Genomic DNA, 19,192 nt, shown 5'->3' with positions numbered 1-19,192 from the left:
ATTTTGTCCAGTGGGTGTGTAACTCATGGTACAAAAGTATTGTGAAGATACTTTACATAAAGAAATATATTTAGTCATTTTCTCCCAGTCTCCCTATAAAATTTCAGATCTCTTTAGTAATGACCCAATCAAAGATGTAATTCGCAACATATATGACCTCAAGAAAAAACAAAAAATGTATTTTTGGTGCAACTGAGTCATTCATTTCATGTGAAAAATAATCCTATTGATTTAAATTGGATGAAATATTTAATTTGTTTTTGCTAGCCATCTTGAGCAGGTCTCTGATGAGGTGGCCTATAAATTTCCCAAATAAATACATAACTATGCATAGGGCCATACCCAGCCTCTCTAAAAGAAGCAAGCATTCCCCACTCCTAATTTATATGTAACAACAAATTACAACAGGGAAAGAGAATAGTACTGAAAACAGAATTTAAATATGTATCATTTCAGTCAGGTATAGCATATATGCTCTCTGGGAGAAGACTGCTTGATTTCGTCCTGTATTTTTTAGTCGTCAAATGTCTGCATAACTTAACTTCCCTCAGCAACAGCTAAGTATTTGTAACCTCAAATTAATACTGTTTTTGTTCCAATTTATTCTGCCTTTGTTATGCCAATATGAAGACTGGAGCAGCATAGCAGTGTGGCCTGATCATGTATCTACAGATTTAAGCCATAATGGGTTTATGGAGGTGAAATTCTGGTTCCCAGTACTTCGAAAATCAGTTGGTGGTCCAATGCATTGCTAAATTGGTCAAACTATCCCATTTGGGTTTTGTAGTGTTTAAAGGATTGATTATACGCAGGTAAAGGGAAATTATCCACTAATTTACCGAGCCTTGAAATAGGCAGTCCGCCACCACTAGGGGGATGTTTCTGTCCCCGTTGCAAAACACCAAGGCGGTACCTACCTCACGAATATGGCCGTAAAGCCAATGTGCGGGGGGACCTGGAAAACTACTCATCGTTTTCTGAAGCTCCTTTCTTTGCCGGTATAGCTGGATGATTTTGATCAGCATCCAAGTCAGGCAAAAGACAACAACCAGGTGCAAAATCCGGGAGAGATCCATGACACGGCAAGAAGCGAGCTTCAGTGCAGACTGCCTTCTGCAGCGTATAGGCGTCGGCGCACCTCCCTCGGGCAAAGTGCTCGCGAAAGGGACGCGCCAGAGCTTTTACTTGTAGGAGGAAAAGGCAGAATCAGTGGACGTTTCTGGCAACATCAGTGGCCAGGGGAATGCGCGTGGAGGAAGGATACTCGTTTCCTAATCTTTTTTTTTAAAAAACCTTGAAGCTCACCTACACACGCGCGTACCGCAATTGCTTTATTATCTTTGTCGTTTTGATATATGTAGAATTACCAATTTAGTTTTCTTGTAGCGCTCAGGTGTCTTTAATCGTATGTCGGGTAGACAGACGATAGGTATTCTCCTGTGCGGTTTGCACTCCTGAGTGGTACATCAACAGTAGCCTTGTATCAGATTATTCTAACAATAAATAAGTTCTATTGACATGGTGGGCTAAGGCTTGTCAAATGATAAATTTTTGCCATTTAATAATTACTACAGTTGATAAAAACCACTGGGTTCAGTGGAAGTTCTGAGTAAACATTCTCAGGATTGCACTGTTAATTCGCTTCAGATCAGTGGGTTTAAAGGTACTATTCAGAATCCTATTCAGGTCTATTCAATGTGATTCACTATCAGGAAAGTTGGGGGGGGGGGATTATACTGTATGGCCGTCCACTATCTGGTTGGGGTTTGAAACTATACGACTGAGTTTAAACTGAGCTGCCAAAAATAAAAATCAGTCTAATGAAGAGTTCTGGAGAACTCAAATGCTTGCACACTGTTTTGTGTCATTTTAGATTAGTTCTAATAAAAGATATTAAATGTTTTTCGTTCTTGCATTTTACTCAGAGTTGTTCTCTAATAAATATGCAAAACAGGACCATGAAAACTTGCACATGTTGGATTGCTTAAAAGGACAAAGTGCAAGTGATAATCCTGATTTATAGACCCATACATTGTCATACAGTAATATCAACAATTTTTGATAGTAATACTAAATACAAGTGGCTAAGCATTACTATTTTTATTACAGCATTTAGGGCTTTCATGCACTACAGTAAACCAGACTGTCGTTATAATTGTGGTCATGCTGGGTCCCATAAAATAAGAAGCATTCTTGACGTTAGACAAACATTACATGAGGTTACATTATTTAAGATGATTTAATTCCACTCAAGGTTTACACATTTGCCGCTAGCCTTGTTTGTAGCAAATTATGCGTTACTGAAACAGAAATAAAGGCTAGAGCTCTCTCGGCCCTTTCCATTCTAAATAAATCGGTTTTCTGCTATGATATCCAATAAGATATAGAGTTTTCACAATAGAGGCGCCGAAGGATAGAGCGACCCGATAAAGAATCCTAGCCTAAGCGGAAGTTCAGGCTGCAGGTTTCTGTGGCCTTTTTCAATTTCTATGGTTCAAAGTATTTGACCCTTGACCAATCCACCTAAGCCGGAAACGATTTAATTATTGTTCTATGTCCAATGAGGAAACGCCAATACCGGTTGCTGGAAGTAAAGCGGAAGTCCCCTTGTCCAATGAATGCAGCTGACACTGGTAGGCGAACTCTGAAGAGGAAGAAAAATATCGCCCGGCTTCCTTAATATTTTCAGCCAATAAGGTCGGTCTGTGCTGACAGGTGGGCGGGCGCGTGCTGAAGCTCGGTTTCCTCAGCTGCCATGGCTCTGGCAGGTCCAGTGGCCGGTAAGGTGCAAGAACGGCGCCACCCCCGGCGTCTGAGGACGCCGCGCCGACCGCTTTGAGACTGCAGGGCAGACAGGCGCCAAAGCTGGCGAGCCGGGCTCCGGTGTTGGGAGCTTCTCCCGGGGTGCGGAGCTCGGCTACCCCGAGCCCAGCGCAGCCCAAGAGAATGAAGAAGCGTAAGGAGCTGAACGCCCTCATCGGGCTGGGCAGCGGGAGCGGCGAGCGGGGCAGCGGGAGCGGCGGCGGTGGCCGCAAGAAGAAACACCCGAGGAAAGGTTCTGGCTCGGGCCACCGGCTCCTGCGCACCGAGTCCGCCGAGAGCAGTAGCAGCAGCTCTTCGGACCCAGATTACGGCGATGGCTTCGGGCTACCAGGCACTCGCTCACGCTTCGCAAAGTGAGACCCGGGAAGGGGTAGGTGGGAAGTAGCGGCGTGAACAGGCAAGTGTCCCTGGGAGGCTGGCGGGAGGCAGAGAGAGCAGAGGCGGCTGAGACACGAAGGCTCCAGGATTCCTAGTTCCTTTTTGTGGCGGCGGTTTGTGGTGAGAGGTTTGGCTAAAGCGGCGAAGGCATGAAGGTGTGGATGTGATCTGGGGATCGACGAGAAAATGGGGATCAGAACAAGATGAGGGTTTATAGTGGGGTACAGTAGTTTGAGTTGGTTGAGGCTGCAGTAAAGTACTATGACGAAGAATGGTTTGGGAATCTGTTACATATGAGAGTGGAGGTTCTGGGGATTGTCCAGTGTGCTGGTTAACATCTGCATGAAAAGGCTGGGTGAGGTCATGTGGTCTGGGTGGTCACCAATATGTGGATAACAGCTTTATCTGGTGCTTCCAGTTTAACACAGGGTGAACTAACAACAACTATAACCCTGAACTGATAACTGGAGGTAGTTTTGGAGATGATGCAGGCTGTTAAACTGAAGCTTAATCCCCATAAAATGGAAGTGCTACTAGTGAGTGAAAAGTCTGACCCGGGATTTAAGGTGTCACCTGTTCTCAGTGAGGTCATGCTTTCCTTGAAGTAACAGGTCCATAGTCTGGGGTGCTCTTGGATTCAGGCCTACTGCTGGATAAGCAGGTGGCAGCTGTGGACGGAAAAGATCTGGCCATTGGTGTATGCCCTAATTACATCTAAATTAGATTATTGTAATGTGCTGGGAAAGATTGAAGGTCAAAGAAGACGGGGACGGCAAAGGATGAGATGGTTGGACAGTGTCAGCGACGCAACGAACATGAAATTGAGCCAACTTCAGAGGACAGTGGAAGACAGGAGGGCCTGGCGGGAGCTGGTCCATGGGGTCGCGAAGAGTCGGACTCGACTGTGCGACTGAACAACAACAATGTGCTGTGCATAAGACTGCCCTTGACAAGTATTCAGAAACTTCAATAGGTGTAGAATGTTGCAGCCAAGATGTTGAATGAAGTGAGGTGTAGGAACCACACCACACCAGTCTTGACCCATCTACATTAACCCCCAGTTTATTTCTTGGCACAGTTCAGAGTTCTGGTGCCGTCCTTTAAAACCCTATCTAGTTTGGGAACAACATACCTGATGGATTGCCTACTCCCTTATGAAGATACTTGACCACTATGGTCATGTTCAGAGGCCCTGCTTAGGGTGCCCCTGCTTTCTGAGATTAGGTGGGTGCCAACTCAGGAGAGTGCCTTCTTGGTAGTGGCACCAAAATTCTGAAACTGTCTCCCGAAGGAGATTCATCTGTACCCTTCCGTTGTCATCTTCTGCAAGCAGTGAAAACTTTGCTGTTTCATTTGGTGTCCCCTTAGTGATCCCTTCTTCCCAATGTGTTAATTATTGTTTTTGTAAGTATTTTAGCTCTGGTTTTAATAATATGGAGGTGGTTGGTTTTAATGGCTATAAAACGTGATTTTATTATGTATGTTTTAATTTGCTAGCCACCTTGATGGCTCTTGTGATGGCAAAAAGGTGGGGTGCAAATTTTGTAAAATATGAAATAAATACACAAACTCTGTCTTCAGGAATCTTATTTCCAAAAGGCTGCTAATATTGTTGCTCACAATAAGGAAGTAGTTTAACATAGCATGCAATTTAGAAAATAACATGTGGATGTCATTGTAATTATATGTTCATACCATAGGACAGGATACAACAAATTGCCTTGAAATTTAATCTTGTACTTCTGGCACGCTAAACTGGTTAGCTGTGAATCAACGGGGTATCAAAATAGTACTGCTAGCACTTTCTTCTTTGGAGTCAGTATTTGAAACACAATGTTGGGCAGTATGGCTGATGACACTCTGTTATTTATTCATATGAATAACATATGAATATATATGCCTACAGCACCCGGTATTCCCAGGCGGTCTCCCATCCAAGTACTAACCAGGCCCGACCCTGCTTAGCTTCCGAGATCAGACGAGATCGGGCGTGTTCAGGGTGGTATGGCCGTAGAGTCCCCTGATGATTTTAAGCTTCTTTTCTTGCTCGATGACACAGACACAGAAATAACTGAAATAACAGCAAAGTTTCTCTGTAGTGCCATGGCCCTACGGCCTGATAAATGATATGATGAATTAGGTTTTTCTGTATGGTGATACTCTGTGATGTTACTCGGCAATTTTAATTTGACTCTGTGTGTATTCAGATTACTGTATTTTTATTTATATGCCAATAAAAGGCTTTGGATGACTAGAATATATATGTTGTATTTAAGTTGGCTTTCAAAAGTTAAATGTCTTTTAGATGGAATGCGTAAAGCCCTGGAAGAAATTACTGGTTAGTATTACATGGAATAAGAAAAGAGAGAGACTCTGCTTATGTTATTGTTCACTGATGTAAATCCGTATAAAAGATTGGTTTTGTAATGAGGACATTGTTACTATTCTGAAAAATCTGTTTTCTAAATTATTGGAACATTAGGAAGAGTGAAGCAGGTAACAGATTTTTTTTCATTCTGGTTATAACACTCTGATCATGCTTAAACATAATATGATTTAATGGGGTTTTAAAAAAATTAACTTAAAGACACATCAGGGAACGTTTTGTATATTAAAATATTCCTGCACATCCAGATGTTATATGTGAATATTGTTTCTCGTTTTTTGGAGCCAAGTGGCCAAGAGTTTGTTAACACTAATGCTTAATACAACAGAGTTTCCAGAAGAATGCCCTTAATTTGTTTGGCTGTTGTTCATTCACTCATTACAGTAACAACATACTATATTATGTTCAATATATTGAATCTAGTTGTGCCAGTTTTGTGCAATACAAGTATGAAGCTGAGCAAATGAAGATTTATTTATTTATTTTAATTTAGGAGTGACTACCTGCGATGCTGCAAGTTTTGCTACCCATTATGTGCTTTTGTTATTCTGGCTGCTTGTGTGGTAGCTTGTGTTGGTTTGGTATGGATGCAGATTGCTCTCAAGGAAGATTTGGATGCTTTAAAGGAAAGGTTTCGAACCAGTAAGTACTAATTTCAAATGTCTGCCTTCTTTATATTCTAGAAGAAAGTTGGCATATTTGTTTCTAGCTAGTATAAGCTAGCAAGATCAAGGATTCACTGTCTGAAGTTGGCAGCCTTTTAAAAGGAAAGTTATTTGTATAGTCTTTCAGTAAGGAAAACACATACTTTCTATCCCTTATTACCCATCCAAACTGTTAATTCACATATGTTTTAAGCTGCAAATACCTGGAAGCACATGGTTGTAAAGAAAAAAGCACTTGTGTATTCTGAAGGCAGATGTTCCATTTGCCTGTGTGAATCTGATTCCATATGCTTTTATTTAGGAAATATTGTAAGAGCAATGGGATTTTTCTTCTGATCTCAAGCTTTTGATTTGTCTAAACATTAAGTCTGGTTTCTGAAGCCTTCTGAAAATTTGTACCTGGTCTCCATAATGTGGTCTGCTATGTTGGACTGATTCATGCATATAATCAATGGAACACTTTTCAGTTCTTTTTCACATTTAAGAAACAAAGATCCATAGCAGTTGGTTGGATGCTTATGTCATACAGAATCTCCAGTAGAATGTCCAGTGAAGACCAATGTCATAAAGTGGAGGAAAAATCTTAGGAACATTCATCCCCTAAAACACTTTCTCTGCTGTATGACTAGAAGAAGGAAAGTACTAAATAGTGGGTTGGATCCAGAATAATTTTTCTCATGGTAGAATGGAACTTTCCTGCCTCCCCTCTCCCACTGCAGTCCACTGATCTCCACAAAATCCTGCTCCTAAAGAGGGAATTGATGGATCCAGCCCAGTAATGTGAGGTACTGGGGTGGAATTAACTGGAAAATTTACTGATGCCCTAAATAGATGGCAATCTGATTTGGCATGTTTATTTTTACTTTTACTCACCAACAAAAATTTAAAAGTACATATTGATTTTATGTCCCCATCACAATAAATACTTGAACTGGAACATTCGCTTAGGAAAAAAAATGTGTGCTTGAAATATTCAAACAAATTCAAAACTTTATACTGATGGATTAGTACTCCACCATTTAAAGACTGTATAACATATACTTCCCTTATATAGTTCAAATTTAAGAAAAAACCAAAGGCACTAAAAACTGACATACTAATTTTACCACACTCAACACTACATTACGTGTCACTGATATGGTCATACACTCATCTGGTATGGTTATATACTGATATGGCCATACACTCATCTGTTTCAATAGAACTTAATTCCATTCCAAAGAGGTCACTGGTGTCCTGTGATGTTATATGTTAATTCATACATATTGTGTTGATAATTACATCCTTTTTTGCCCTGTGAGAAGACATATAAATAAGAATTTTAGCTTTGATTGTAATTAGACCTGCATAGCCAGTCAAGTGAATCCATAACCTGTTTTTTAAAGGTTGTATTTCTCTATATATGTATGATTATATTCCTCCCCACCCAATGTTTACAAATCAATAAAACATGGGCACAATTCCTAGGAATAATCATGTGAGAACATTAATTGTAACTTGGAAACTGCTAGGCTTACCTAATATTATATTGGTAGTGTCATCCATGGAAAAACAAAGCATTGCAAAAACTTCCACTCCTCACAAATCAAACTGAGGTTGTCGTAGACATCAATTTCAGAACCACACTTCCGAAAATTCCTTTGTAGCACGTTGTGTATAGATACTGTTGATCACTGCAGTTATGGTTGCTTTTTTGACAATTCATATATGTTACATAATTTTTGCTTTACATGGTCCTGATAGTATTAGTTAGACTTCCAAACAATATTGTGAAACTAGTACTGAGTAACAGAGGATGTACTGCTTAACTGGTTGAAATGTTTTATTTTCCATTATGAAACTTTACAGTGAACCATCATTGCTGATAGGTGACCTAATCATTAAACCACCATTCTGTACATAGGTTTCTTTAATGCATACTAGTTGTCATGATGAAAGTGAAGGATATAGATTTTGCATAGTCTGGACCATACCTACATTCAGAGAATACTTTTGTCCATACTGGAAATTGATTTTTCTAAAGCAAAAGAAATGAGACCTAGATTTAAAAGTGCATTTATTTCTTGAAGATTTTAATAGTACACATTTTGACTATATATTATATAAACCTATCTAGACTAAGTCTGGAGGGCGCTATTCTAAAGTAAACAGTTGTAAGTAGGTGGATATAAGTTAAATGGTGCTGCTGCTCTAGGAGAAGAATGTACAGTGTGTAGCACTTTAAAACTCAGAATGTAAACCTATTATACATAACATGCTTGGATTTCCCCCCACTCTTATATCACTGAGTTAAACTGAGACCTAGGCATTTTTTAAGACCCCACAATGGATTTTAGTCAATAGCTGGCTTCTGCAGTATTTTCTGAAGTATGATTAACAATTTTAGAAGCAAGTTATTTTGAGAAAGCAGGTAGTATGAGTGTTCTGGTATATCCACAGGAGCTGCCATATGCTTAGTCATACTAGTGTTTCCTTATGTATGAGATAGAACAATGTACATTTCATGTAGAGCTGACTTCGTAATTTTGTATCAGTGAATATATGACATGGCATAACAGTGATTGAACAAAGGTGAAATTCCTCAGACTGCTATCACCTCAGTGCTAATATTAGCATATTATGGTCAGTTCATTAAAGTAATCCTGATGTTTATGCTGTCTTTCAGAGTATTCCTTAAAAGGAATAAGATACCTAATATAATCTGTTCCAAGAACTGGAACACAGGAAGGTGCTCTCTGCAGAATATTTTATAGTATGTTCTACATTGCCATGTGTCACTTTACCCATCTAACACTTGGCTCCAGCTGCCTATGTTTGTGTGTGTTAAGTGCCGTCATTTCGCTTCTGACTTATGGCAACCCTATGAATTAATGACCTTCACAATGCCCTATTGTTAACAGCTTTGTTCAGGTCTTGCAAACTGAGGGTTGTGGATTCCTTGACTGAGTCAATCCATCTCATGTTGGGTCTCCCTCATTTCCCTGCTGACTTCAACTTTTCCGAGGACTATTGTCATTTCCAGTGACTCGTCTTCTCATAATGTGACCAAAGTACAGTAGCTTCAGTTTAGTCATTTTAGCTTCTAGGGAGAGTTCAGGCTTGATTTAATCTAGAACTCACTTATTTGGCTTTTTGGCGGTCCATGGTATCTGTAAAACTCTTCTCCAATACCACATTTCAAAGGAGTTTACTTTCTTCCTCTCAGCTTTCTTCACTGTCCAACTATCACACCTATACATAGTAGTGGGGAATACTATGTTATGAATTATCTTGAACTTGGTCGCCAGTGACATCTTTTCTAGCTCCTACATGCCTGCCCTTCCCACTCTCAATTTCTTTCTGATTTCTTTGTTGCAGTCTCCCTTGTGCTTTTTTTTCCCACTGAAGGGGATTTTTAATTTGCATTTTCTATAAACTACAAAAAACTACAACCAAAAATTGGAAAGGGGAGGGATACTAGAACCCTAACACTCTAACTATGGGAAATGGGAAAAGGACAAACTAATACATAAAAACTACTTGATGGGGGAGGAAACTACTGAACTATTTCATCTATTGGATTTGGGGAAGGGAGAGCTAATACATGTCACGATCTAGTTAGCTAAGGTAAGGCTTATTAACCTATTGTTACAAATTTGGTATACAAGTTGGTTCATTGCAATCTTGCTTCACATGCTTAGCACAAATTCTGCCTTTAAAAACTATTGTTCTTGTTCTAGAGTCTTTTCTTCCTGCGCTTCTTTGTTTTCTTGAGTTTGGGGGCGGCTGGTCCTTTCTCCGATGATTCTGGTGATGTGGAAGTAGTGCTTTTTGAATCCTGTGAGTAGGATTCTTCTTCTTCCTCTTGATCTGGTTTTGAATTCTTTTCTTTCTTCTTATATTTTGAGTTGAACATTTGATCCATAAATCTTTCCACTTTTGGAACAGAGTCAATTTTGTATTTTTATCCAAATAATTAAAGCTCAGTCCTTCCGGGAATAACCATCTATATGGTATTCCCTTTTTTTGCAGAGTAAGTGTAAGCATCCTGTATAGTTTCCTCTGTTTTCTGACTTCAAAGGGGATGTCTTTTAGTATTTTTATCTCTTCATTCTTAATTTTTAAGGGCTTCCCCATTGTAGATTTTAATACCAGTTCTCTGGTCGATCGTTTCGTGAATTCTAAATAGGTTTCCCCTGGAAGTTTGTTTTTCTTTATAAAATCCGGGTAAGTCCTGTAGGCCACATCCATCTCTTTCAATAAGTCTTCTTGCTTGTAATCCATTACTGGGGCCAAAGCCTCCGCCAAAAGTTCTTTTAAATCGTCGTTCTTCTCTTCAGGAATCTCATGGAATCGTAGAACATACATAGATCTTTCCAGCTGGAGCTGTATTAATTGCATTTTATCGGAGGATCTTTCCTTCTCTGCTTCATCTATTCTTTTGTTGATACTCTCAGTCTGTTTTTCCATTTTTTTCAGCGTTTTCTCGGTTACTGAGGTTCTTTTATCCATTTGATACAGTTGTTTTTGAACACTGTCCAGTTTGGCGTTAGTCATCTGTTCCATTAGGGGGCGCAGTGCATTTGCTAACAGTGAAGAAAAGTCTGTAGTTACTTCCTGGTTCTGAGAGGGTCATTGGTATGTTATTTCCGGTCACCAGTTTTTTCCCTGGCGCCCTCCGTCCTCTCCCAGCCATAATATCAACAAGAAGTAAGTTTCCCAAAACAAGACAAAAGTTATATGACTTAAATCCGCTTTGTATATATTGACAGTTTTTGCATTCGCTTAACTTCTTATGCGCTTATTTTGGCTCTAGGTCTTTTTATTTCCGATTTAAAACAGTTTTTAAATCTTTTTCAAAAAGGGGGGGAGGTGCTTGAGTCCCTCTCCCTTCCCACTTCAAACTTAGGTGCTTCCAATTACTACCAAGTTCCGTTCACTTTTTCACCTGAGCATTGCTTAACTCACAGTTTGGAGACCTGGAGATCTTTTGGAAGCGTTTTAAAGTTTTGATCATGGTCGCTTGGTCCGGCAGTCGTCTCTAAGCGCCATCTTGGCTCCGTGGCGACAGTACCTTTTGGGGATAAGGTGAGCCTCAATTCCTTGGCTGTGCTCTTGGAAGAGGCTCTCCTCAGCTCCCCAGGCTGAGGGTCTCCTACAGAGACCCCGGGGAGGTCTGGGACGAACTCTGACCTCTCCCGTCAGCAGGGTCATGGCGCGTCCCCATCAGAGCGAGACGGGATGCACCTGAGCGGCGAAACGCTTAAACCGGAAGTCCCAGTCTCCCTTGTGCTTGATGATGAAGCCAAGGAATAGAAAATCTTATTTCTTCATCATAAAGTTGTGTAATTTCTCAGTAGTCATTACTTCTGTCTTCTTGATGTTCAACTGTAATCCTGCTTGGGCAATTTCTGCTTTAACCTTCACCAGTAGCCATTTCAAGTCTTCACTATTTTCTGCCAGTAATGAAGTATCATGCGCATATCTCAAATTGTTAATATTTTTTCCACCCATTTTCACTCCAATTTCATTTAAATCTAATTCATTTTTCCTTGTGATTTGTTCTGCATATAAATTGAACAGATAGGGAGATAAAATACATCTTTGTCTGACACCTTCGCCTAAATTTAGGAGCTTATTATTCTCTTCCACTAATGACAGCCTCTTCAACTAGCGCAGTATGACACATTTAGCAGAACAGAATTATAGGATACAACACATGATGAGTTTTTTTGGGGGGGAGATATTACGTAAGAACATAAGAGAAGCCAATATTGTATCAGGCCAATGGCCCATCCAATCTAACACTCTGTCACACAGTGGCCAAAAATACTAGGTGCCATCAGGAGGTCCAGCAGTGGGGCCAGGACACTAAAAATTCTCCCACTGTTGCCCCCCCCCTCAAAACACCAAGAATACAGAGCATCACTCGCCCCAGCCTGACAGTTCCTATCTATACCTTGTGGCTAATAGCCACTGATGGACCTCTGCTCCATATGTTTATCTAATTCCCTCTTGAAGCCGTCCATGCTTGTAGCCGCCACCACCTCCTGTGGCAGTGAATTCCATGTGTTAATCACTCTTTGGTTGAAGTACTTCCTTTTATCTGTTCTAACCCAACTGCTCAGCAATTTCATTGAGTGCCCATGAGTTCTTGTATTGTGAGAAAGGCAGAAAAGTACTTCTTTCTCAACCTGCTCTATCCTACGCATAATCATATAAATCTTGATCATGTTACCCTTCAGCCGTCATTTCTCCAAGCTAAAGACTTGGGTCAAAAGTTTGAAGCAGCTGATAAACTTCAGTAAGAATAATAATAAACTTTTAAACATTCCAAGCATTCAAAACAGTTAAGAATAATAAAGCCAGTGACAAGCAAGACTCAGTTTAAAATAAAAGAACCCTCAACTCAATCAAAGCCTAAACGAGCAATTTTTTTTTGGTCTGGAGTTATCAAATATATGTGCTTGGAGAAAAGCAGTGAGCAAGCGTTACAGTGGACATCAGAAAGGCAGCCCTATAGGTGTCAGCACACAGTGTATGGCCTGTGTTGAAGATTTTAGTTGGCAGTTATGTACATGTGGGAGTGGCAGTTACTTCAGTGTGATGTTTCAACAATCAAATGTAAGACTGAACTTCAGCTATGAAAACAGTGTACATAACACCCACAAGAAACAGACATTGTATGTTTTTCCAGATGTTAGCGTTGGTGACTAACTATTGCCTTTGTATTCTAGTGGAATCTAATCAAAAACCATCAATCCAAGAAATCCCTAGATTATCTGAAGATCTGCTCAGTAAACAAAAGCAACTGGAGAAGATTGAAACTGGGGATAAGGGATTAAACAAAATATGGGTAAACATCACTGAAATAAGCAAACAGGTAAAGTGTGTGAACATTTATTCAAGGAAAGTTGTGTGAGTAACAATTATAAAATGAATTATGGCTGTTTCATATAGCCAGTGACTATTAATATTAAAAGCATATGTATTAACACTATCAGATTAGTGCCTTTCCATATAATAGAAGGCAAGATTATGTTTAATGAAATTATTGAAGCATGCTCTCAAATTAACTATGTATAAGATGGAGTCTTACCACACACAAGCGGAACAAGTTTGCTCAAACAAAATTTCCCTAGCTTTGCATTCTCTGAAAAGTTTCTGCTAAGGGGACCCTCTTGAAAAAAATACAAATTTGCCCCCTCTCCACTGCTGTTGAGCCAGTGGAGCAATAGAGCAAGGGTAATTTTCCATCACTGTAGTCTGTTGTAATGCACAGGTTATTTGTTGAGGAGAATCCTCCAGCCTTTTGCACAGGTTTTTTGTGGCATGCTGGGGAAGGGGAGGCCAAGGAAGGTCCATGTCTACAAACCCCTTCCATTCATGCATGGTGGATCCCAGCTGATAGTGTTATTGATGAGTATATTATGTTCTTCTGAATATTCTTATAAGTTTAGTTTTGTGATCCATGGCACTTTGAACATAGGTTCCACAGGGGTTCAATCTTGTCCTCTGTGCTGTTTAAAGTCTATATGAAATTGCTGGGAGAAGACATCCATGGAACTGGAGTGCAATATTATCAATATTCCTGATAGTACACACTTTCTCTTTTTCAGGTGCTTCAGGTGTAGTATTAAATATTCTGAACCATTGTTTGGAGATAGTAATAGGCTGAATGGGGGGGGGCAGTAAATTCAAACTTGATCCAGACATAGCTGAGGTGCTATTGGTTGTTAATAGTGATTCAGCCTGTTCTGGTGAAGTTGTAATCACCATGTCTGGAGATAGAAGCTCAAGCCTCCTTTTTCAGCACATAGTTCCTTTATCCCACTTTCAGTGTCCTGCTGCAGCCTTTCCTGGACTAGCATGATTTGGCCATGGTTACTCATGCTTTGGTGACATCCACATTTGAATGTTGCAATATGCTCTACTTGGGATTGCTGTTAAAAACTGTTCACAACTTTCAACTACTACAAAGTGCAGGAGCAAAACTGACTGGGACATAATATCGGGAACATACCTGTTCAATTTTAAAGGCACTCCACTGCCTGCCTATTTGTTTCCAAATACAATATAAAGAGCTGGTTATTATCTTTAAATCTCTAAGTGGTTTGGGACCGTGGCACTGAAAGGACCATACGCTCCTGTGTGTACCATCATGTTGGTTAAGAGCATCAATAGAAGCTACAGTGCCCCCAGTTTCAGAGGTCAGATGACAGGCCTTGTTCAGTGGTGGCATTTTGTCTCTGGAACTTACCACAGCTCTTCACAGCTAGTCTAACATGGCTAGCTTTAAGCATCAGAAAAGGACTTTGATTTTCCCATGCTTCTTGTTTATTTACTTTTCCTGCTCATGCTTAGCTTGGAATTAATTTATCTGCTGAATCTTTGTGGCATTTTTCAGATTTTATCATTTTGTTGTGAGTTTACTGCTGTAAGTCATCTCAGTAGGATATAGCTCTGAGTATGCAGGCTATAAATTGTTTAATCACTAAACTTTAATAGGCAATATTTATTTATTTTATATATTGGATTTATTAATCACCAAATCCCTGCTTTTGTCAGGCTCTGGATGATATACTATCCATAAAACACAACCAGATGAAATCATTAAAACATTAATAACACATATCCAAAGAAAAGAGATGGCAAGGACTAATTAATTCGATTTCAGCCTGCCAGCTACTTCATAGGCAGGGTGGAACAGGGCAAAATAAAGATAAACAGCAGGAGGAAGAAGAAGAAGATATTGGATTTATACCCTCCCCTTCACTTTGGAGTCTCAGAGCGGCTTACAAACTCCTTTCCCTTCCCCTCCCCACAACAGACACCCTGTGAGGTGGGTGGGGCTGAAAGAGCTCTGACAAAAACTGCTCTTTCAGGAACAGCTGTGCCAGAGCTTGTGACTGACACAAGGTCACATCAGCAGGTGCAAGTGGAGGAGTGGGGAATCAAGCCCGGTTCTCCCAGATTAGAGTCCACACACTTAACCACTACACCAAACTGGTGTAGGAATGAGAAAGGGTGCCAGCCATGGATAGTCTAACTCAATTTAATTGTCTCTTGATTCCCCCTAAGCTGTGTTTTTATAGATACATTTCTATCTCATCTAGGGAGGTCAAAGCATCCTAAATCTTTTTTCCTGCATGCCCCCTTCCCCTGACTCTATCTTTGCAAACCCCTGTGAAGTAGGCTAGGCTGAGATATAACTACTTGCCCAAGTTTACTTAGTGAGCTCCATGGCAAAGCAGGGATTTAAATGTAAATCTTGCCAGTTCGAATCCATGACACCAACCACTGCACCACACTAGCCAGTATGCATTTGTCAGCACAAAATAGCTGCTGCATTTCTTCTGCGGTGCTTTTACTTTAGAATTTGACTTTCTAAAAGAGAAATACCAGGTAAATCCATGCCTAATGCCCTGAAAAGGGTTAATTTTCCTCGAGGATGCTGGCTGCTAGTCTTTATGTAGCCCTGGGTTATATTATATGAGAACTTCTACATTACATCTGTTTCTTTCAGATTAAATATATATGTAGGAATACATAGTGGTCACTGAGCCCACCTAAGAATTTATCCCAGTAGAATATGCTAGGAAATTATGAACGGAAATGGACTACTCTTTATCCTTATGGGACCAGTTCATCCAATTAACAATTTTAAAGTAACTACTGATGTCATTCATCAGTATAAAACCATGCAGACTTTGTAATAGTACGTTCACAGACGTTCTGGGCATTCACCAGAATTGGAACAGAGTCTAAGGATTTAGTAGTGTGTTTTGTAGTTAAAGGGGCCACAGTGGCTCAGAGGTTAAGACGCTGAGCTGCAGACCAGAAGGTCTGTAGTTCGGCAGTTCAAGACCCGAGTGCCACGTGATGGAGTGAGCTCCCGTCTCTGGCCCCAGGTCCTGCCAACCTAGCAGTTCAAAAGTAAGAAATTGCAAGTAGATAAATAGGTATCGCTTCAGTGGGACGGTAACAGCGTTACATGGGCCTTGGTGTTTAGTCATGCTGGCCACATGACCATGGAAATGTCTTTGGACAGCGCTGGCTCTTCGGCTTGGAAATGGAGATGAGCACTGCCCCCTAGAGTCAGATTCAACTAGCTTTTGAGCAAGGGAAACCTTTACCTTTTACCTTTGTAGTTAAAGTAATCTGCTACTACTTCAAATGTTATTTTGATATAGAATTACTGGGTAGGGTCTTCTTATTAAATGGTAGCTGTATAATTTGTATAAATTGGTCCTGTCTAAAAATATCTATACATAAAATCATATTTATAATAGTAAGTTACTTTAAAATGGCAGTATGAAAAAAAACAACTGAGCCTTAGTGGGGGATGCGTACCCTTCAGAACCTAGCTTACTGCAAGCTATGTATTTTATCAGCGGCACCCACTGAGAGACAGTGAATAAAAAGTGTTCTTATGTTCATTGATATGTGTGTTCCTTTGTGTTTTCAGATATCTTTCTTGGCTTCAGCAGTAAATCATCTCAAAGCAAACATTAAATCTGCTTCTGATTTGATTAATCTTCCTATCACAGTAGAAGAGCTTCAGAAAGTATGTACTATATCTGCCTTGTGAATCTAAAATTGTAACTCTTAAAGTCATAGTTAACATGTGAACTATTAAAAAACAAGACACAGGCATGACTGAGATGCTTTTGCATGGCTTTGGTTTCTGATTTCAGTAGGCTTCTTCCAGTATATATCTATTTTACAATGTAGTGAGAAATATATAAATGTGCACCTGTGAGTCCTGTAAACCACTTGTAGGAAGCATGTGTAGTGGAAGAGTGCAGGGCTCAGTTATGTTTCACAGTGTGTAGAACTAGCTAGCGAAAGTAAGTACATCTGTATTTACTGATATTCCCCCCCCCCCAGATGTGATACTGTGAGTATACTGTGCAAATTGTATTGCAGCCACAATGGCATCAGATCACTGGCTGAAAATTCCCATGCTCTGTAATGCATCATACAAAAAATACTTGCTACTGATGTTGTATTTTCAAGAATTTAGTAATTTGACCTGAAATGTTATCTGTAATATTTTAAAGATAGTCTCGGTGTGCATTCTGCTTTTAGTTTAAAAGCTGCTTCCTCTGCTATTACTTGAGAAAATTATTATTAACTAGGAATAAGGCCTGTTGTGGAAAAAAATACAATGAGCTCTAGAAGGAGGCTATGGGCGGGTGCCCTGGCCTTGGACAATCAGCGTCAATTTGCTGTGGTGGCCTCAGCAACATATAATGACACAGAGTCCACTGTTTTCTCCAGGGGAACTGATCTCTGCCATCTGAAGAGCAGCTGTAATTCTGAGTGATCTCCAGCCCTCACCTGGAGATGGGCAGCAGTGGTTCCCCAAGATGAAATGGCTGGTTTGGAGGGTGGAGTCTATGGCTTTGTACCTGTTGAGGTCCCACCTCTCCTCAAACCTCACCCTCTCCAGGCTCCACCCGCCAAATCTCCAGGCATTTCCCAACCTGGAGTTGGCAACCCTATATCCTTCCCAGCCAATCATCAACCTACCTTTATCTGCCCCTCTGACTTCAGCTTTCCACCCCTACACCCCCACCTGCAGCCTCTACCCTGCTCTGAAGCCCTGACTGCTATGTCACACTGGCTGTCACTGCTATGTCACACTGGCTGTCATAGGGGGGCTATCTCAGCAGGGTATAAGGACACAGAGTCTGTCATTTTCTCCAGGGGAATTGATCTCTGTCATCTGGAGAGCAGTTGTAATTCTGAGTGATCTGCAGCCCTCACCTGGAGATTGGCACCAATGGTTCCCCAGGAGGAAAAATACAGTCTTTCTCTGCAGTGGGGACCAAAGCAGCTTACATCAATCTCCTCTCCCCCTTTTGATCTGCCCAACAACCCTGTGAGGTAGGTTAGGCTGAAAGTCTGTAACTGGTCCGAAATCATCCACTCAGCTTCCACAGCAAGAACCTGGGTCTGGAAGACCCTGCTCTGAAGTGCTAACTGCTACACCACACTGGCTGTGGTATCACTTGGTATCACAACTGAAATCCAGACAACAGATCTCCTCCTGGAGAAAATAACTGCTTCGGAGGGTGGACTCTATAGCATTCTATTCAGCTAAGGCCTCTCCCCTCCCCAAACCCTGGCTTCCATAGACTTCAGCACAAAATCTCCAGCAATTTCCCAACCTGGAGCTGGCAACCCTAGTCATGATTGGCCCCAATGAGTTCCCCACAAAAGCCTGGAAAGAGCTTCTTTTCTTTACCTTTTTATTGATAGAACCAAGCTTGGTTGCCTAACAACAGCCACTGAGGGAAACGTTAGTCCCACAGGAGCCAAGCAGGAAAAGTGTCTTCATCAGGAGAGACAGCCGTTTTGGCATTTATTCTGACAGGGAACAGTGACTGAGGTGGCAGTGGGTGGGGAAGAGGATCAGACCCAGCACACAGCCAATGGTACACAGTTATTCTTGAATTGTGGTTGATGGGCCAATGGCTGATGGAGCGCACAGCACAGCCAATGGGAGAGCGGGGAATGGCCAACCCATTAGGATAATTATATATATAAGATACTTTCAGCCTTTCATTTGCTATACTACGAAGGGAACTCCTAATTCATATCAAAAGAAATGGAACAAAATCAGAAGATGGGGATTTATAATCTAGTCTGCAAACTAGTCTGAGTGCCGTCCCAGTAGAGTAAAATGGTTGCCTGGATCCAGCCAGTTTTTTCAGTTGGTCTGACCTAACTCCTCTCTTTACAATAGCTCCTGTCCTATATGGCTTTTGTCCATGCAGGTCCCATGATCCCCAGCATAGCCTTTTTAGTGGTCAAAGGGGACCCCTCCCACTTTCCCCAGTGAATGACCTGGCTAGAACCAAGTATGCATCCCTAAGGGCTACTTATATTTTATATTGGCAAGTATGTATCTCTGAGGGCTACTTCATGTGCAGCAGTTTGGATACTTTTATAT

At 40.8% G+C, this 19,192-nt stretch overlaps 2 protein-coding genes across 2 annotated transcripts in view; one reads left to right on the top strand and one right to left on the bottom strand.

Moving 5' to 3' along the window:
• The window catches only part of LOC107121658 (cytochrome P450 4B1-like), a 42,492-nt gene extending 41,345 nt beyond the window's left edge, over positions 1-1,147 (bottom strand). Inside the window, exon 1 of the mRNA XM_015424626.1 lies at positions 918-1,147. Coding sequence (XP_015280112.1) covers positions 918-1,076 — 159 coding nt within the window. The 5' untranslated portion in view covers positions 1,077-1,147. The remainder of the gene's footprint in view (positions 1-917) is intronic.
• A 1,583-nt stretch (positions 1,148-2,730) lies between these two features.
• Positions 2,731-19,192, top strand: part of EFCAB14 (EF-hand calcium binding domain 14) — a gene marked incomplete at its 3' end in the record, with an annotated part of 28,503 nt that continues 12,041 nt past the window's right edge. The window contains exons 1-4 of the mRNA XM_015424589.1: positions 2,731-3,176; positions 6,081-6,229; positions 12,969-13,114; positions 16,700-16,798. Coding sequence (XP_015280075.1) covers positions 2,947-3,176; positions 6,081-6,229; positions 12,969-13,114; positions 16,700-16,798 — 624 coding nt within the window. The remainder of the gene's footprint in view (positions 3,177-6,080; positions 6,230-12,968; positions 13,115-16,699; positions 16,799-19,192) is intronic.

Source organism: Gekko japonicus, unplaced genomic scaffold (genome assembly GCF_001447785.1).
Source record: "Gekko japonicus isolate JY-2015 unplaced genomic scaffold, Gekko_japonicus_V1.1 scaffold2816, whole genome shotgun sequence".
Taxonomy (NCBI): domain Eukaryota; kingdom Metazoa; phylum Chordata; class Lepidosauria; order Squamata; family Gekkonidae; genus Gekko; species Gekko japonicus.
Note: the sequence above shows the minus strand (reverse complement) of the source record. Positions and strands in the feature narration are given on the sequence as shown.